A 20330-nucleotide genomic window follows, 5' to 3' on the forward strand; every position below is an offset into this window, starting at 1 on the left:
GAGTAACTTTACTTGAAATCTGACTTTTAGGAGGGCAAAAAGAGACTTAATATAAGTCTGGAAAACGCTTACTTTAGTTTGGAAAAGTAAGTTGTGCTTTGTTGCAATCCCTTGTTAGTCCATAGGGTAGCAGCCTTGTGTTGTTTTGAATAGAATTTTCTCTGCAACTCACATGGAGCAAGTTCTGAACAAATACAACAAAGAGCAGGTGGTTATGGTTGAATCATGTATTTATGTCACTAATGATCTAGGGTGCAATTTACAGAGTAAAGGAATCACAGTCGAACTTGTAGTCCCTGCACTCCCACACGGGTGTTGTATGTGAGACCACTGCATGCACCAGTAAGATAACTGTGGAATTTATCCTACTTATATATGTGAAATAAAGCTGAAAGAAACGTAAACTTTATTGATGTTCATTTGTGGTTGATATAGTATAGTATAGTAATACTGTTGTAAAAGAAAATTGTCATGTCCTTTCCTAACCACATCACCTTGATCTCACCACTGTGATGAGAGAATCATACAGCACTCTCACATAGGATGTATAATTATGTGGGCTTTTTTTATCTGGGTCAAGAAATGTTGCTTCTGCGACGGCATAGTAGTAGTACTACTACTACTACCACTACTAATACTACTACTACCACTACTACTACAACTTTAAGTCAAGGTCAAAGTCAAAGTGAACTTTATATCATACAACAAGAAGTGCACAGAAGAAACCAAATTGCCTTTTTTCCTGCTCCATGTGCAGATATAAAGGCAAGTAACTTAACACAACATAAATTGACCTAATTGACAAGACCTAAAAACAAACTTGACCATACAAAATAAAAAATTTCATGTCTGAAAAATTGCACGTCATCTCACAGTGGTTGGATTATTGCACAATAATAACTCCAATTTACTGTTGAGTAACAGTAAAACTGTAATGTAAACTTGTAACAGTAGATTTAACTTGTAACAGTAATGTGAACTTCTAACAGTAATGTCAACTTGTAACAGTAAATATATAACTGTAACATTAATGTAAACTTGTAACAGTAATGTCAACTTGTAACAGTAATGTCAACTTGTAACAACATTTTTTTTACTTGTAACAGTAGATTTAAACTTGTAACAGTGATGTCAACTTGCAACAAAAAATGTCACTGGTGAATATCAATTGCTTGAGTGGTGAAACATTGAATTATTTTAAAAAATATAGCTGCAATTTAGAAGATATGAGTTTACGGGAGCTGAATATATATATGTGTGCCTTTGTGTGTGTGTTCAGCAGTTCAACAGTGATCAGGCCAGTATATTACTATTGTTAAAGGGAATTGCTTAATCTTATGGCCAGTGGGAAAAAGCTCTTGGTGAGTCTGGCAGTATTGCACCGCATGCTGTGCTAGCATTAGCCAGAGAGGAGGTTTAACAGTCCATGAGTCGGCTGGGTTGAGTCTCTATGTCTTGATGGCTCTGCCAAAGCAGTGTGTCCGGTGTGGATCTTGTATAGATGGGAGGTGGGCTTCTGATTATTTTCTCAGCTGCCACACCCGAATGAGAGGCTGCTGGTCAGGCTCCTCGATATAGTTCTTCTGTAGAAAGCTGGGATGACAGGAGGGAGATTTGCTCTTCTGGGTTGTTGCAGGAAGTGAAGATGCGGCTGTGCCCTCTTGACAAGGGAAATGGTGTTTGTAGTCTATGTCAGATCATCCGTGATGTGCACCCCCAGGAACTCGGTAGATCGCACTGATTCCTCAGTGTTGCCATGGATTTTAAGTTTGTACCCTTTGTTCCTCTCGGAGTCAATAGTGATCTCCTTCGTCGTGTTGACATTCAGGGACAGGTTGTTGTTGTCAAATCACACAACAAGTTGGTTTATACTACTACTACCACTTAACCACGATCACTTCATTTATGTGTTGATTGAACTTAAAACCAGACAGTGCTTACATTTCATCAATTTTATTAAGTCTCCACAACGCCCTAACTCCTCACATCAGCATAAATTGTATGTTCATACATTTGTCTTTTTTAATATATTCATTTCAAATTGCAAACTATTTTATCTGTACTTTTCTTATGGTCATTTCTAAAATATTTAATTGTCACTGGTCACTGTGAATATAATGTCACATCAATTCACTTTACCTAGTATCACCTGCTTTGTATATAGCAATCAAAAGATTTCTGTCTGAACAAGACTATTTTTTAAGCAGGCTGGACAATTGTAACGGTGTCCTCACAAGTCTCAGTAAAAAAATAAACTGCAGCTCATGCAAACGCTGAGTCCTCATTAACAAGAACATACATGGACTAAATCTATGATTAATTGTTATGCTATGAAGCATCCAGACCCCTGAGGTCATCTGAGACAGACTATATCTACATCTATATCTATATCCATTTCCATATCCATATCCATATCCGTATCTGTATCTGTATCTGTATCTATATCTAGATCTATATCGATATCTATCTATGGTATTGAATATACAAAACATGTGGAAGAAAGCAAAAAGAAAGGAAAACACGAGCGTGTGTAAAGCACTAATGCCCTCACCCAGTTAAGGGCCTAACTAAATGATTCTGTCATGCTACTGAGTTTTTTGCAAATAATTTCAAAGTTTGAGATTGTTTTGCTGGTATAAACTTTCCTATAGATTGGTACAAACATTGTGAAATATGGTTCCATGCAATGTAGTCCTTTTTTGACATTTCTTTTTTTTTTTAACTTCTTTCCTCTGATCCTGCAGTGAGCTAATGCTTTGGTCTCTCATTTCACCCAACTGGTCGAATGTCTTCCAGCATCTTGATGATCAACTTGAGCAGTAATTAGAAGACAGGAAATTAAAGGATCAAGAGAGAAGACAAAAACAATATTTAGTATGTTTGGTCAGTCATTAATTAGTCCATCACTTCAATAAAATATGCATTTGCTACATAAATTACAACGCAATTAATAATTTTTCAAGCTTTCTTTAGTTTCTGTGTTTTTACTTATTTTTCATTCTTGCAGGTGGGAGATTGGAGCCAAACTTTGTACCTATCCAGTTATTAAGTCTGTATGTAAATAGTCATCACTCAGTCCCAGTGACATGGAAAAAAATAGGTAGTGCCACATTGGTTGATTTGTCAACCAATCAGTCAATCAATCTAAACTTTTTTTATAAAATTGCTCAAAGTTGAAGGAAGAAGCAAGAGAAGCATGAACAAAAGTAAGTGGTATGTGTGGTTGTCCTGCAATTCCAGAAATTGTGGAAAAGAAACCGGAGACTGATCAGTCACATCATTAAGCTAATTAGAAAAACTAGCAAAACGCAGTCAATAGGTTATTTGTGTCATTGTGACTGACAATGTTTGACAAATCCCCCCACTTTTAATTTTCTACCATTTCCACATGACTCCTGATAGGTGATTTGAATCAGTATTGGCCTTAAAGCAGCTCATCAGCCTCGTACTCATACAGTCACTAGAATTTTTCTTTACAGACATACAGTCATTCCTTTTCATTATCACAGTGTAACATGTTCATGCGTGTGTGTGCGTGAGCAAAGCAGCAGGTGAAACAGGTCAGTGCTGCTCAGACAAACAACTTGAGCCTCCATACTTTTCTGAGCTGCCTGTAATTGTCTACATACGATAAGAGTCTTACGAAGCTGCTGGAGAACTGAACTCTGAGATCCTAAAGAGATTTAATGATGCAAAGCCCCACAAGTGACATGGATCAAGGATTATGGCAGCGGGAGGTTGAGGCTTTTGGGAGGTGATGCGGATTTCTACCCACCATAGGTCTCAGAGCATATTAGTTTGTAAGCCCTTCTCTCAAAGACTGTTTCTATGTTAGATAAAACATCATATCTTTAGATTATTTAGATTAACGAACTGCTCTTCAGCCCCTCTGCAGTGGCTCCCTGTGCAGTGTTGTGTATGTTGAGCATATTTTCCGCGAACAGTGAACTTTACGAATCAGTTTTCATCTGTTGAACGTGCACGTGGGGGAACGTCACGTTATATTGTTAAATCATCATCGTATCAGGCCAGCATGAAATTAGCAATAATTTAAATAATTTAAAAAAAAACATTTATTTTACAAATGGATACATATGAAGTACAGTTTAAGGCAAGGGGTAGTGATGGATACAGTTTTCTTTAAAAAATAAGTTAGATCTTTCATTCTCACGTTCCACCTTTAGACTATGAAATTAACTGAACTATGAATTATTTCAGAATTAAAATGCTGAACTATGAACGTGAACTATTCATGTTTGCTTGTATGAACTGAGCTTTGAACTAGTTCACGAGAGGTGTGAACTTGCACAACACTGTCAATAACAGTGTTTATGATGAAGGAAAGAAAGTCTCATCCTAATGCTCCTGTGAGACCACTGTTTTCATTGCGTCTTATTCTTAATGCCAATTATCCTATTTGCTTGTGTCCCTTGAATCCTCAAGCTAGTTCAAATGGCGTCACATGTAAAGCCTCTTTAATCTGCTGAGAGTTTCCTCTTACATTCAACAGGAGCAGGCAGTAATACAAAGATCATACAGGCTAGTTAAAGATTTTACCCAGGCCCATTCATCAGCAACAACTTACTTCATTTATTGTTTCATAACATGTTTCACAGTCTTTTCAATTGACTTGAAACCTTTAATTCTCAAAGTTTGTAAAAATTTCCTTTTAATCATCATGTCTGAGCTCTTTGCACTAAAAAGAAAACTGTTGTCCCAACAGTTTTCCAATAACACAGTTGATAATTTAGTTTGTAAAACACTTTATTTTTGGTTTATATTTGGTTTGGTATGAGATTTTTTGCCGCAGTACAGGATTGAAGCATACATGGTAAAATGTAAATAGTCTGTATTTATATTGCACTTTTCTACTATCCCAAGGCAAAACAACGTCCCAAATCCTGTGGTTTAGCAGGACATGACTGCATGTGTTTAGGTATGTAATGTAAATGAAATGGTGTATTCATAGACATGCCTCGTCTCTAATGATGAGGTCCCATGTTCTATACTCATCCATTAATAGGTCAGAGATCATTCCCTAGGGGAATGACTAACGAGAAATACATGGAGGAATTTCTGAGAATCTAAAAACGAGGGCCGCATGCTTAAAAATGTGATTCTTGTTTATACCTATGTTAAAGGGATCTATTTAGCTAAATATACCACAACACTTTCCCCCGGAATTTATTATTTTGATGGGGTTGCTTTTTACGGCCCACTTTTCTAGTCTTATCAATCATCAAACATCATGAACTGACATGTGGACTGGAGGAGCCAGGGATACAACCACTGCCCTTCTCCACCTGCTGAACAAAAACCGCCCACTATATTTGATCCTGAAAAAATAAATAAGAAAAGGATTCATTATATTTAATGCTAAAGCTACATGAAATTGTTGCCTTACAGCTTTTCTGAAGAGTTAGCCAGCCTTTAACAAATTACAAACCAAGACACTCACCTCAAGGAGATTTCATAATGGATGAAAGTCTACCTGTTAACATTGGTCCTATATCTTTTAACAGAGCAGAATTAGAGTCTTTTTAATTAGAGTGCAAATCTCCTGTACGTCTGTTGCATTGTTCAGCAGCAGGTTAGAGGTCCATCTGATTTAGATATTTGGGACAGACAGACTGGCCGTCGGGTCGCGCAGCAGAAGCCAACAATCAAACAAGTGTTATTAGCACACATTATAGGAGAAACTGCCACCCCTCACATCCTTTCAAACAGGTGGCACCGACTTATGAGGCCATACGTACATCTAAGTATTTAACTTTTATTGTTTTAGCAGATGTAGGCTAATAAAAGAATCTTCACATACTTATAAACATTTGTCACTAACTGTCTTTCTCGAGATCTTTTGATTTTGAAAATGGAAGGTTCTGCTCTGTGCTGAGATCCACGCTGCACATGGGGTAATCCTTCCTGATCCTTTCTTGATCCTGATACATTGACGGAGGTACAGATCATCCATTCTAATACCAAAGTAGATTACCCAGTGACAGACTGGATGTGATTAGCAGTTATAATAGCTCTGATGACTGGATTAGCTGATTCCAAAACAACATCCTTCTTTACAGACTGGATCCAATTGAACCAGGGCATTAAGACTCCAAACTCAACCGAAATGGGTACTTTTAGTTAAAAACACTATTAAAATACGGCTGAGGGGTAAAGATGGTTTTACCACTGACTGGTCCTCATGGCTGATCAATGTATATCCAAGTTCATGTTGATGGCTGATCTGTGTTGACTAATTCAAGTCATGTGTCATTCAAGTTGACAGACCTATGGAATAACATTAATAAGAATAAAACCCCAAAAATAAGTGTAACATCCCATTACTTATGGTCAATTATGGTCAATAAGTAAAGGGATGTTACACTTATTTTTTGGTTTTTATTCTTATTAATGTTATTCCTTAGGTTGGTCAACTTGAATGACAAATTACTTCAATTAGTCAACACAGATAAGTCATCATTAAAACCAGTTACGACTAATGGTTTAATGTCTTCATTTTGTTAAATCTATTATTCTTAATTCAATTAATCAAAGGTTCAGTGGGAGAGCACCATATATTTACCCCCTTTTTTCTGTTATGGACTGCCACATCCAAGTGCACCAGCAAGAGTCACTGAAGTCCACCATCACATGAAAGGCAAATTTTGATTTTTCTTGTTTGCCCCTGGGGGGAAAATGAAGCACGGTCGACCCATGGAGCTTCCAGAGGATTTCTGGATCCCCGTCCCTTTGGATACGAACAACATCACGACTCTCAGCCCCTTCCTCGTCCCCCAGGACCATCTAGCAAGCTCATCCACCTTCTACGCCATGGCCGTATTCATGTTTTTTGTATTTGTTGTGGGCACTAGCATCAATACACTCACCATCCTGTGCACGGTGAAATACAAGAAGCTCCGGTCCCACCTCAACTACATCCTGCTGAACTTGGCTCTGGGGAACCTTCTCGTGTCCTGTGTGGGCTCCCTTGTTGGCTTCTGCGCATTTTCAGCCAGATACTTCATTTTTGGAGCGCTTGGATGCAAGATTGAAGGTTTCCTGGTGACACTTGGTGGTAAGATGAACTTTAATGTACACATACAGTAATATTATGAAACTTAACTTTTTAAAGAGCTAAAATGTTTTTTCATATTTTCTTTATATAATTGCAGGTATGGTCAGCTTGTGGTCTCTGGCTGTGATAGCTTTTGAAAGATGGCTTGTCATCTGCAAGCCATTAGGTAACTTTATTTTCAAGCCTGACCATGCTATAGCTTGCTGCGTATTCACCTGGGTGTTTGGACTTATTGCCTCAGCTCCACCTCTGTTTGGATGGAGCAGGTCAGTTTTTCACACACACCCTCCCACTAACATGAATTGTACTGTAAAGCCAGAACATAGGCCTCATTCAGTTCACTGTGACTATCTTTCCAGATACATCCCGGAGGGTCTGCAGTGCTCCTGTGGACCGGACTGGTACACCACAAACAACAAATTCAACAATGAATCCTACGTGATGTTCCTTTTCTGCTTCTGCTTTGCTGTTCCCCTCGCCACCATCATCTTCTGCTACTCACAGCTGCTCATCACAATGAAAATGGTGATGCAAAAAAAAAACTGAGCAGATAATAACTTTAATTTGACTGATGCTCTGATGAGACTAAACACACTTCTCTCCATCAAAAGGCCGCAAAGGCTCAAGCGGAGTCTGCCTCCACCCAGAAGGCAGAGAAGGAGGTCACCAGGATGGTGGTGGTCATGGTGATGGGCTTCTTGGTGTGCTGGTTGCCCTACGCCTCTTTTGCTCTGTGGGTCGTGAACCATCGTGGGCAAACATTCGACCTGAGGTTTGCTACTATGCCAGCTGTCTTCTCCAAATCCTCTGCGGTCTACAACCCTATCATCTATGTTTTACTCAACAAACAGGTCTGTTGCATGTACGATCAGACTGAAAACCAACTACAGTTATGGCTCACAAAAAGACTATGCACAATCTAAATGAAAAAGTATTTTTTATAGCAACATACATACAACACAATCAACTTTGGTGTAAACAGCTCATGTAAACAGGGGGCTAAGTAATCTATCTTGTTTTGAAAATGTGTCCCTAAATCAGGTTTACTTTCATGTCTTCCAGTTCCGTTCATGCATGATGAAGATGGTGGGAATGGGTGGAGGTGATGATGACGAATCTTCAACATCATCGACCTCAGTCACCGAAGTCTCCAAAGTTGGGCCTGCTTAGACTGAACCTCCACAACGTTTTCCACTGTGTTTTCTTTTTATTTTCAAAACACCTCTGCACTGGCGACTGACAATTTGTGTAATGTAAATATGTAAACATGATGATGTTTTGTGCGATAAATTACATTAAGTGCAATAGAGGGCTGTAGTGAATAATTAACATATCTTTTACACAGCAAATATAAAAAAAATAAAAATGTTTGGATCAAGGATTAGCAATACCGCGGTAATACTGACTCTTTATTTGATTGTTTTGTTTATATTAACCTTGGTCAATTCAAAACAAAGAAATGTATTTGTTCCTTGAGAGTAGGGAAGAGCAGGTGGACATACCTAACAAACCCAATGCACAATAAGTGTGAAATGGGTTCCTCTTGAGGAGGCCTCTGTCTGTGAGGTCTTGAACTCCCTTTTCTTGTGATGAAGACGAGGAGGTGGAAAGCCTTGCTGGGGATAGGGAGGTCAGAGAGACCCCTCTTAGGCGGTTGCCACTGTGACTCCAACTCAGATAAGAGCAATAATATGGATGGATGGATGGAAATTCCTCCTACTGTCTCTGAAATAACCTGCCTCATCTAATATACTAATGATTTAGTTATTGTCAACATTGTTATTCTTTTTGGATAAAGCGTTAAATAGAGCAGCCTGTCCTTTTACACTGCATTTCCAACATCTTGCACACCTTGTTAGCTCAGGAAAAGGGACAAAAAGGTAACCCAAAGCTTGAGTTAATCCGGCAGAGTGGATTACAGAAGGCTACAGCAAAAGCGATTATCAGACAAAAGGTCAATAGATACCAGATGAGCAGGCAAAGAACTGCAGTGATCTTCTTAAAGTAAGTGGGATTAACCTGTTTAACAAGGTTTTGATGAGGAGGTAGAAGTGGTCATGCATTTACACAGGTGCATGGGGTACACATTTTGGCAAGTACATTCATGTTTGTTTGTGTGCTACGTAATTCAGATACGTATAGGTAATGTTTCTGACAAGAACTTAACCTTGAACTTCTTACTATCAGTCAAGTATGTTGATGTTCTCAACCGCAGGAGGTGTGTAACTTTCCACACACATATTCATAATGTATATAATTGTATTTGCATTGTCTTGTTTATCTATTTTAAATGGCTCAAATAATAGTTAGATAAGCCTGAACAAATTCTTTCAAACCATTAGCACAAACCTCCTAACTGTTTTCTCGGTTCTCCAATGAGAGTAACACTTACTGTGACATTACAACATACAGCACCTGACATGTAAGAGGGGCAGACTCTGTCCTCAACCGTCCACACAAATGCTGTGAAACCAAAGCTGCGTGTGGTACAATCAGGACGGGAAACCACTAAATGACTTGAATGCAAACCCCACTTAATTAATCAACCAATCAATCAATTAGAGAGTTAAGTTGCTCTTTAATTGGGATAAGGGGCTTCTCAGTAACCATTATAAAAGTGCTCCACTAGAGTTAGACCCTAGAGATGTTCCAGACGGACACATTGTAGCATTCCTGTCTCCTCCTTCAAACGTTCCTTTATCCGTCTTTACACATATATGCGAAAGCACAGAATTTAAAAAGTGCTTCGATCTGTAATCACACAAAAAGAGCAAAATGAAGTCAAATCGTGGTGAGGAGCTGCCAGAGGACTTCTGGATACCCGTCCCTCTGGACACCAACAACATCACAGCACTCAGCCCTTTCCTTGTTCCCCAGGATCACTTGGGGAGCCCGGGCGTCTTCTACACAATGGCAGGATTTATGTTTTTCGTATTTGTGGTGGGCACCAGCATCAACACCCTGACCATTGCATGCACCGTCAAATACAAAAAGCTGCGGTCCCACCTTAACTACATCCTGGTGAATTTGGCTGTGGCGAACCTTCTTGTATCCTGTGTGGGCTCCTTCACTGCCTGCTGCTCCTTTTCAACCAGATATTTCATTTTTGGAGCGCTAGCATGCAAGATTGAAGGTTTTATGGCAACACTCGGAGGTAAGACTTAAAAAAATGCTCAATTTCAATTTCAGCCTGGCTTGTCATCACTGGATTAACTCGAGGTGATTTGAAAAAGGGGCTTAAATTGCTTGTCTTTGTCATTGCAGGTATGGTCAGCTTGTGGTCTCTGGCTGTGATAGCTTTTGAAAGATGGCTGGTTATCTGCAAGCCACTTGGTAACTTTATTTTCAAGCCTGACCATGCTATAGCTTGCTGCGTATTCACCTGGGTGTTTGCACTTATTGCCTCACTTCCTCCTCTGTTTGGATGGAGCAGGTAACCAATGTCAATGGATTCATCTTACAACATGTAAACTGTGATGTTTGCTCAACGGCCTTGTGCTAATCTTTCAAGGTACATCCCAGAGGGTCTGCAGTGCTCCTGTGGACCAGACTGGTACACCACAAACAACAAATACAACAATGAATCCTACGTGATGTTCCTTTTCTGCTTCTGCTTTGCTGTTCCCTTTACCACCATCATCTTCTGCTACTCACAGCTGCTCATCACACTGAAAATGGTGATGCAAAAAGAAATTGCGCACACACAAACAGACACACACAAACACGCACACAAGTTACAAGTTAAAATACAGTTACTTTAGTTAGTTAATTTTTTTTTCTAAAAAGTATTCTCATGACAGAGCAAGGTGAACACCTGAATGCATCTTATATCCTATCAAAGCCAATAGCTTACGAATGTTCTCCTGTACAACTTTTTCCTCACCAGGCAGCGAAGGCTCAAGCGGAGTCTGTCTCCACCCAGAAGGCAGAGAGGGAGGTGACCAGGATGGTGGTTCTCATGGTGATGGGCTTCCTGGTGTGCTGGTTGCCCTACACTAGCTTTGCCCTTTGGGTGGTGAACAACCGAGGGCAATCGTTCGACCTGAGACTGGCCACCATACCCTCCTGCTTTTCGAAGGCCTCTGCAGTCTATAACCCTGTCATCTACGTCCTGTTCAATAAACAGGTCTGTAAAAATGTTGTGAAGGACGCCTCATTTGAAAAAGGGATGCATGTTTTACATGCAGGGAAGTGTTGGGTGCAGCATTTTATTATAGATCACCTTAAATTGCTCCCTTTCTATCAGACATACATCCAGAAAATATTATTTAGCCCTAGAAGTTAGGTGGAGCAACATTTACAAGTATTTCCCTATTACCATTTAACAAACTATAATTCGTCAAACTACTTGATAAGCAGACTTGCAGCTTGATGAAATGAATGAATGAAAACACTTCAATACTTTTACTCCACATGAAAGCATGTTATAGCAGTCATGTATCTGCCCAACCTTTAACGTTTGATGGTAATCAAAACTGTTATCTGTAAAATAAGGATTCTGATGTCACAGTTGGATTGTCTGATTTTAAATTGTTAAAGTAAATACTCCCTAGTTGGAAGATGCAAAGATTGTAACATTCTTTTTGAGTTGATTAATTTGAGCTTTCTCCTCTGCGTTAGGTTCATGTACGATGATAAGGATAAATATGTCTGACTTTCCAGGGGCTTTTTGTTGTTAGGATTGACAGCTCCACAAAAGCACTGTAGCTCAGTGATGTGTTTTTTCCTTTCAGTTTCGTTCATGCATGATGACGATGCTGGGGATGGGAGGAGATGAGGAGGAATCATCAACAACACAGTCAGTTACTGAAGTCTCCAAAGTTGGGCCTGCTTAAAAACTTCTCACCGGGAAGACTTATTTGCCTGCCACTGATCATTTGTCAATTGTAAATAACAACGGATATGTATGTTTTGTCATGAAAAATGTGTGAGCAATGTTATGATTTATGTAACAAATTGTAACTAATCTGCAAAGTAAAATATACAAAGAATGGTAACATATTAATGGCATTTGTGTATTATTTTTTGTAGGAAACATCTTTCGGGTGACAAAGTGTTTCAAAGCACATATTAATTAAAACACAAGAGGCTCATTGATTTTTTTGTGAAAGTAAATCATTATTGAGACATTAATAGTGCAACAATATCACCGTAAGGAAGTCTTTTGATCACTTAAAAGGGTTATTTCAATTCTAACATCCTTCCACCTATATAGAATTAAAGGGATAGTTCACACAAAAATGAAAATTCACTCACTATCTTCTCACCACTATGCCTGTGGAGGGTTGGGTGAAGTGTTATAGTCCACAAAAGGAGTCTCAGGGGTAAACAGTGCTGCAGCCAAATCCAGTACAATTGAAGTAAATGGTGACAGATACTTTAAATGTAAATTAAATAACAGAAAAAATAACTATATGTATATAGATATATATATATATATATCTATATACACACATGGACAAAATTGTTGGTACCCTTCTGTTAAAGAAAGAAACACCCAGAATGGTCACTGAAATAACTTGAAACTGACAAAAGTAATAATAAATAAAAATTTAACTGAAAATTATCTAATGAAAATCAGACATTGCTTTTGAATAGTGCTTCAACAGATTTATTTAAAAAAACAGAACTAATGAAAATGGCCTGGACAAAAATGATGGTTCCCTGAACTTAATATTTTGTTGCACAACCTTTTGAGGCAATCACTGCAATCAAGCGATTTCTGTAACTCTCAATGAGACTTCTGCACCTGTCAACAGGTATTCTGGCCCATTCCTCGTGAGCAAACTGCTCCAGCTGTCTCAGGTTTGAAGGGTGTCTTTTCCAAACTGCATGTTTCAGCTCCTTCCAAAGATGTTCAATAGGATTTAGATCAGGGCTCATAGAAGGCCACTTCAGAATAGTTTATTGTTTTGCTCTTAGCCATTCTTGGGTGATTTTTAGATGTGTGTTTAGGGTCATTATCCTGTTGGAGGACCCATTATCCTGTTGGAGGACCCATTACCTGCGACTGAGCCCAAGCTTTCTGACACTGGGCAGCAAATTTCGCTCCAGAATGCCTTGATAGTCTTGAGATTTCATTGTACCCTGCACATATTCAAGACACCCTGTGCCAGATGCAGCAAAGCATCCCCAGAACATGACCGAGCCTCCTCCATGTTTCACAGTAGGTACAGTGTTCTTTTCTTTGTGCGCTTCATTTTTGCTACTGTGAACATAATGCTGATGTGACTTGCCAAAAAGCTCCAGTTTAGTCTCATCTGTCTAAAGGACAGCTTTAAGGCTTGTCAATATGCATTTTGTCATATTTTTTTATGATTTGCTTTCAACAGTGGTGTCCTCCTCGGTCGTCTTCCATGAAGTCTACTCTGGCTCAACGAGCGGCGGATGGTGCGGTCTGACACTGATGGACCTTGACCTTGGAGTTAACCTCTAATCACTTTGGAAGTTTTTCTGGACTCTTTGGTTACCATTCGTATTATCACTTATTTTGTCATCAATTATCCTCATGCGGCCACTCCAGGGTGGTTGGCTACAGTCCCGTGGACCTTTAACTTCTGAATAATATGTGCAATGAACATCACATGAACATCAAGCTGCTTGGAGATGGTCTTATAGCCTTGACCTTTAACATGCTTGTCTATAAAAAAAATTATAATCTCCTGATTCAACCCTCTCCTTAGCTTTCTGTGGTCCGTGTTCAGTGTGGTACACATCATTATTCCAAACAGCACAGTGACTACTTTTCCCCCTTTGAATAGGCAGACTAACTGATAACAAGTTTGAAGACACCTGCGATGCTAATTAGAGGACACAACTTAGTTTAACATGTCCCTATGGTCAAATCATTTTCAATCTTTCCTAGGGGTACCATCATCTTTGTCCAGGCCATTTTCATTAGTTTTTTTTTTTTAAATGATTCTGTTGAACCACAATTCAAAAGCAATGTCTGAGTTCATTAGTTAATTTTCAGTAAGTAACATTTATTATTATTACTTTAGTCAGTTTCAAGTTATTACAGTGACCATTGTGTTTTTTTCTTTTTTAATGGAAGGATACCAACAATTTTGTGTGAATATAAATTATATGAATAAAATGCTTCAATACTGCTCAGGGCTTACAGACACCAGGACACCACAGGAGAAGTATGAAGGCATTTAATGCTTCTCCTGCTTTTTTTTTTTTTCACGTTTGAAGATCAGTCACCATTTACTACAATTGTATTGTATTTGGCTGCAACGCTGTTTACACCTGAGACTCCTTTTGTGGACTAAAACACTACACCCAACCCTCCATCGACACAGTGAATAGATAATGAGTGTCTTTTGGCTGAACTATTTCTTTAAGGTGTTTGCTTATCACGTTATTGTGTCCCTGTCTTCCTTGTGTTTCCCTGCTGTGCAACCTTGTTGTTTATCCCCGTACTATCTTTAGTCTTGTGTGTGTGGCTATGTGTGCATCATGTGTCCGTCTGTTGTGTGTGCGTATCAATGTCCGGATGGGCTCCTGATTTCCGGCCCCAGCTCATCTGTATACCTGCAGTTCATCACCCAATCTGCTTATTTGACAGCGGTTATTTCTTTTTTGGGATGTAATCTGATGATCACTGCAACCTCTGGTTTCGGGATACTTACCTGTAAGTTAGCCCATAGGCGTTGTTACGTGAGTGCGTAATCTTTGTGTTCATGATCAGAATCTGAGGTTTGTGGATGAGCTGTTCACCAAAGCTTTAAATCCTGCCTTGAGCCAATTTAGTTGAGCCTGAGTAATATTTAAAGTTCCTATAAATGTAGCCATCAGAGGCAAACTCCACCAGAGAGACAAACCTCCATTACAAGAAACTAAAAACATTAAATCTCTTACCACTACTTGCATTATAAGGAATGTATTAGTCATCTTTGAGCAGCACTATAATTTTTTACATCTTTTTGAACAAAGCTTGAATTTTCATTTGACAAACATCCAGAGGAAAAATGAGGGGAAATCGCGTTGTGGAGTTTCCAGATGATTTTTGGATCCCGGTCCCTCTGGACACCGACAACATCACGTCCCTCAGCCCCTACCTGGTTCCCCAGGATCACCTAGGAAGCAAAGGACTCTTTTATTTCATGTCAGCTTTTATGTTTCTCCTGTTTGTGGCTGGCACAGCCATCAACACACTGACCATTGCGTGCACCATCCAATACAAGAAGCTCCGGTCTCATCTGAACTACATCCTGGTGAACCTGTCGGTTGCAAACCTCCTTGTCTCCTCCGTGGGCTCTTTCACCTGCTTCTACTGCTTTGCCTTCAGATACATGATTCTTGGTCCACTTGGGTGCAAGATTGAAGGATTTACAGCGACTGTTGGTGGTAAGGAGCATAAGAACTTCGGTTATATACAGCCCTATCAGAGATGTAAAAATATTCTGGAATTATATTACCTTAATCTCTGTTTATTTGTGCTAACAATTAGTATCGGGGTTTCATGCTGCCGATTTTCTATTTTAAAGTTAAAAAAAGGTAGGAGAGAACAGCTCTTAATGCACTTAATTTCGATTTGCTATTGTCTCGTCAACAAAGATGCAGTTAATGTACAATCTTGTGGTTAAAAGCCAAATGCGACATGAGATCTGCAGGCAGACGTCTAAAAACATTGTTGCTCATTACACATTAGATCATCCACTAAAGTTACAAAACCTAAAAGCACATCATCGGCTGCATATATCTTTTCAGATATTTTGCTAATTTCGAATCTCTTGGCTATGGGAGTCAATACAAAAAATGTATGTTTCATATATATTTCATAGTTAAGCTAGATCTGATATTTAAACCACAGCTTTATCTTGTCATTATCTCTATTACAAATATACAGTGTTGTAAGTCATTGATTAGTAAGGAAAATACAAACAGTGTCATTCTTTTATTTGTATGGTTCCAGGTATGGTCAGCCTGTGGTCTCTGGCTGTGATAGCCTTTGAAAGATGGATGGTTGTCTGCAAGCCACTAGGAAACTTTTCCTTCAAACCCAACCATGCCATAGCTTGCTGTGCTCTAACGTGGGTCTTTGCTTTGAGCGCTGCGATTCCTCCTCTGGTTGGATGGAGTAGGTCAGTATTCGAGATCAGTTTGCAACAGTTGTATACACTTTTAACTCCGCCAAGGGGTTTGTTGTCTGTTTTTTGGTTTATTTGACAGCAGGATTACACAAAAAATACTGATTTCCCCCAAACTTGGTGGAAGGAGAGGGCCTGTGTCTGGCGGGTACCCATTGGTGCAGATGCAGGATCTTTTTTTCTAACTTTCTTTAACTGTGTTTTATGACAAAGAAATAATTATGGTTATTTCTATCTAATTATTTCTACATAAGAACTACACCATCTGGAGGTATATGCTATATTGATTGCCATTCTAGTTTTAAAATTCTGCCGTAACATAAACTGCATCCAAACATGCAATAATCTCTGGAGATCCTCTGGACATTTGCAGACTTTACCCAGCCCCCCTCACAAAGTCTGGAGGACCCGATGTCAGAAAATAGCAGGGGATCCATTTACAGGATTTATTGCAAGCAAGAGGTGTTGACTTTCCTAACAAATTGAAAAAAAAAAAATGAAATAAAATATCCGATACGATACAATGCATGTATTGATCCCAAACACGACATGCAGAGTAGGGAAATTTGTCTTCTGCTTTTGTCCCGTCTGGTGAACATCACAGGACACACAGAGCAGTGGGCAGCCATGCACAGCGACCGGGGAGCAGATGTTGGGGGAGTAAGGTGCCTTGCTCAGGGGCACTTAAACAGTGGGGGTAGGGAGAGTGCTCTTTAGACTTTGGAACAGATCCAGGTGTTGTCCTGGCAGGTATGTTGTATTGTCACCGCGAGGAATCGAACCAGCGACCTTCCAGTCCGATATCCGTAACTTTCTGCCCATAGTCCAATTATTCTAAGTGGTGTCATAACCGTAGATGAAAACCGACCAAGATGTCCCGAGAGCTTTTTCGTGATAAGGGTCAACACCAGTGTTTATGTGCTATAAACAAAATCACGTGATCTCTGCAAGTGGAATTTTAATGTCACGTCCTGCCTCTGCCTGCCCTCACCTGAACACTCTGGACCATTCGTTAATGTTGTGAAAGTGTCTGAGCGGAGAATCTCGTGCTGCGTTGCCCATTTGTAATAGGAAGTCCTGACCCGATTCCCCTGATATCCTCTGGAAGTCCTGTCTGAAATGTATTATAGCTTTATTGTCCTATAGTCCAGACACAGACAGAGTGACTAATTGTCTTTGTCTCCAGGTACATCCCTGAGGGTATGCAGTGCTCCTGTGGACCAGACTGGTACACAACTGACAACAAGTTCAACAACGAGTCCTATGTGATGTTCCTCTTCTGCTTCTGCTTCTCTGTCCCCTTCTTCACCATCGTTTTCTGCTACTCACAGCTGCTCTTCACGCTGAAATCGGTGGGGAACATGTCTCCACCAATCTATTGCTGTCTATCTCTTTAAAAAAATCATTTCAGAATTTTTTTTTTATAAAAGAATAAAAATATCAGTATTTGCAAGTAAGGAAAAGGACACAGTAAACAAGTTAACTTTAATGACAAATGTTAATAAATCCTGCCCGAAAATTATTAAAAAAAGGGAATAAATATCGAGTCCTGTCCCCATTTAAAATTTTCATCCAAAATATTGTAAAATGCTACAATATTCCAGCTTTCAGCATTAACAGCTCATCAGCAAACATAAACCTGAATAACTCAGAGTCATTCATGTTTGCATTTTCAAATCATACTTCCTGCCTTACTGTACTGCTTCCCCTCCATAATCAACAATTGTTATGTATTCAGTATACTTAAAAATATATATTTGTTTACATTATTCAATGCAGCCTTACAGTGACCTAAATTTATAGATCTGAATGTGAATGTGTATTCCCACACAGAGCAGTGTATTCTATTCTTCTTCCTCACCAGGTAGCAAAGGCTCAAGTGGAGTCTGCCTCCACCCAAAAGGCGGAGAGGGAGGTGACCAGGATGGTGGTTCTCATGGTGATTGGCTTCCTGGTGTGCTGGATGCCCTATGCTTCCTTTGCTCTCTGGATTATAAACAACCGAGGGCAACCGTTCGACCTGAGACTGGCCACCATACCCTCCTGTCTCTCTAAAGCCTCCACAGTCTACAACCCTGTTATTTACATCCTCCTCAATAAACAGGTGAGTGCATTGTCAAGTATTCACTCCAATTTCAAAGCTGCTCAGGACTTCCTCACAGACCTTGATGTCATTTAAAAAAAAAAAAATCTTGCAAAGGATGAGATTGAACTATTTGGAATTAATGAAAAATCTGGCAAGCCCCTCAGAAGTCACATGAAACAAAAATAAAACATCAAAGTAATTTGAGGCAGGCAAGATAACTTAATATCATATCATGTCAAATCAAATCAAACGATTGACTTCCCCTACTCTCTGTGGGAGAATGGAGTGCTACCTCTATCTCTTCTCCGATTTATTAATCGGAGAATAGCTGAAAATGGCCACACTTACCAAAGTAGGTTTAACATTATGGTGACACTTTTGACTCCATCATGCCAACAAATTTGGGGGATTTTAAAAATACCCAACAAATAAAAATGTCTACCTTGAAGAGACAAATAGACAATAGAGGGGTAGCTGCCCCAAACCTCAGATTATAACACCCGCATATTGCAAAGATCTATAAATATCTGATCCCCTATTACTTACAATAAGGCAAAAATGTCAGTTTCGAACACCCATATAAAAAACACTGTCATTCATGTAGAAAGTAGGAATTAATAATCTGGAACACTAATCAGTATTAATTACATGACCAAATTAATATTTCATTCTTGTTTTCTTGGAATGTGCATGTTGTGAAAATCCTTTATATCACACAACTTGTGTATTTATTATAATTATAATAATTATAATTGAATATGTTTTGTTTGTGTTTGGACCTTTTTTGGTCATTAAAGTAAATCAGAAGTAGTAATGGCAGACTTGAATAATCACCTAGAAGGCCTCTGGCGCCCTCTAAAGGTGGCTGTGAAAACATACAGAAAGCTTGCGCCATCCTCAGAGAAAAGATATACCACACTGTATTTAAACTACACACAGTAAAGAAACAGATATTTACCTTAGCATCACATGTTGTTGTTTCATTTTGTTTTCCAGTTCCGCTCATGCATAAGGAAGATGGTGGGGATGAGTGAAGGTGATGACGAGGAGTCATCGACAAGTCAATCGGTTACTGAAGTCTCTAAAGTTGCACCTGCTTAGATTGTATATTATATATTTACACTAGAGTGTAAATAGCACTGAAATGACAACTGTTATATGACAAATGGAATTATGTTATTCCTTGAGATAAAGAGTTGTTTGCAAAGAAAAATATATGTAAATTAAAACATTATGCCAGTGATGAAGTGTGGTCTTTTTTTACGATATTCACTGCAGGGGCACACAAGACAAATTTAACATTTTTAGTCTTGCATTGTGTCTCAGGTCACTGGAAACCCATTGTAGTTATTACCCATGTAACATTTGAATGCTTGTGCGAATGTTTGTAAATGAGCGTTAAAACATGTGCTCAAATGTCAGATTCACATGTGCATGTAAAAATCAAAGATTGACCTAATTAACAGTGGAGGTACAGCCTTAGGGCTATAATCTCTGCTTGGATCAGATCGCCAGATACTCAGATATTTGTGAGATGAGTATAATGTAGAAAAGATTGAGTGCACAAATAGAATAAATATACCAGTAAATTTAATGTTTAAATCATCTCACATGCTTCTCTTTGCTTATGTGCCCATTAGCTGAAGAAAGTACAGAAACACAATGTATGTTATATAGATCAGACTCATGAAAGAATACAAACATACCAATTCCATGCATGATTTTACTCACTGAAAGAAAGTGATGGCTAACATTTGGAAATTATGTGAATGCCAATGAGGAAAATGAAAGGTAAAGAGTCAGTGACAACTTGATAATTAATTAAATGAGTAGTTCCTGATCAAACTCTGAATTTAGGAGGACATATCCCATGCGATAATATACTAGAGGACAGACTGGGACGTACCACATTAATGAATCATCATTAATCATAGTTAATGGTTACCTTTGAAACGGAGGGATGGCCCCTTTCTTCATAAGTTATAACTGATTATCTCTGAATGCAGTCCATCCATTATCTATCATGCTTATCCTGTTGAGGGTCCAAGGGAAATCTGGAGCCCATTCCAGCTGACAT

The 20330-nt window shown here is 39.0% G+C and overlaps 3 protein-coding genes across 3 annotated transcripts; all 3 read left to right on the forward strand.

The window, feature by feature from the left end:
- Positions 1 to 6420: 6420 nt before the first annotated feature.
- Positions 6421 to 8368, forward strand: LOC128454572 (blue-sensitive opsin). The gene is made up of 5 exons (XM_053437995.1): positions 6421 to 7072; positions 7170 to 7338; positions 7432 to 7597; positions 7684 to 7923; positions 8135 to 8368. The coding sequence occupies exons 1-5, from the start codon at positions 6694 to 6696 to the stop codon at positions 8240 to 8242; spliced, it is 1062 nt and encodes a 353-aa protein (XP_053293970.1). The 5' UTR covers positions 6421 to 6693; the 3' UTR covers positions 8243 to 8368.
- Positions 8369 to 9847: 1479 nt separating this feature from the next.
- On the forward strand, positions 9848 to 11907 carry LOC128451949 (blue-sensitive opsin-like). The gene is made up of 5 exons (XM_053435488.1): positions 9848 to 10226; positions 10337 to 10505; positions 10584 to 10749; positions 10959 to 11198; positions 11806 to 11907. The coding sequence occupies exons 1-5, from the start codon at positions 9848 to 9850 to the stop codon at positions 11905 to 11907; spliced, it is 1056 nt and encodes a 351-aa protein (XP_053291463.1).
- Positions 11908 to 15045: 3138 nt separating this feature from the next.
- LOC128452511 (blue-sensitive opsin) lies at positions 15046 to 19354 on the forward strand. The gene is made up of 5 exons (XM_053435533.1): positions 15046 to 15424; positions 15993 to 16161; positions 17354 to 17519; positions 18032 to 18271; positions 19250 to 19354. The coding sequence occupies exons 1-5, from the start codon at positions 15046 to 15048 to the stop codon at positions 19352 to 19354; spliced, it is 1059 nt and encodes a 352-aa protein (XP_053291508.1).
- Positions 19355 to 20330: the final 976 nt, after the last annotated feature.

This window comes from Pleuronectes platessa, chromosome 2 (genome assembly GCF_947347685.1).
Source record: "Pleuronectes platessa chromosome 2, fPlePla1.1, whole genome shotgun sequence".
NCBI classification, from domain to species: domain Eukaryota; kingdom Metazoa; phylum Chordata; class Actinopteri; order Pleuronectiformes; family Pleuronectidae; genus Pleuronectes; species Pleuronectes platessa.

What these genes read in the sequence shown, in the direction of transcription:
- LOC128454572 (XM_053437995.1), top strand. Translation starts at nt 6,694, where the DNA reads ATGAAGCACGGTCGACCCATGGAGCTTCCAGAGGATTTCTGGATCCCC. An exon ending in CCTCTGTTTGGATGGAGCAG is followed by an intron (nt 7,339 to 7,431) that starts GTCAGTTTTTCA and finishes CTATCTTTCCAG; the next exon opens with ATACATCCCGGAGGGTCTGC. An exon ending in TGCTCATCACAATGAAAATG is followed by an intron (nt 7,598 to 7,683) that starts GTGATGCAAAAA and finishes CTCCATCAAAAG; the next exon opens with GCCGCAAAGGCTCAAGCGGA.
- LOC128451949 (XM_053435488.1), top strand. Translation starts at nt 9,848, where the DNA reads ATGAAGTCAAATCGTGGTGAGGAGCTGCCAGAGGACTTCTGGATACCC. An exon ending in TTTTATGGCAACACTCGGAG is followed by an intron (nt 10,227 to 10,336) that starts GTAAGACTTAAA and finishes TTGTCATTGCAG; the next exon opens with GTATGGTCAGCTTGTGGTCT. An exon ending in CCTCTGTTTGGATGGAGCAG is followed by an intron (nt 10,506 to 10,583) that starts GTAACCAATGTC and finishes TAATCTTTCAAG; the next exon opens with GTACATCCCAGAGGGTCTGC.
- LOC128452511 (XM_053435533.1), top strand. Translation starts at nt 15,046, where the DNA reads ATGAGGGGAAATCGCGTTGTGGAGTTTCCAGATGATTTTTGGATCCCG. An exon ending in CCTCTGGTTGGATGGAGTAG is followed by an intron (nt 16,162 to 17,353) that starts GTCAGTATTCGA and finishes CTTTGTCTCCAG; the next exon opens with GTACATCCCTGAGGGTATGC. An exon ending in TGCTCTTCACGCTGAAATCG is followed by an intron (nt 17,520 to 18,031) that starts GTGGGGAACATG and finishes CTTCCTCACCAG; the next exon opens with GTAGCAAAGGCTCAAGTGGA.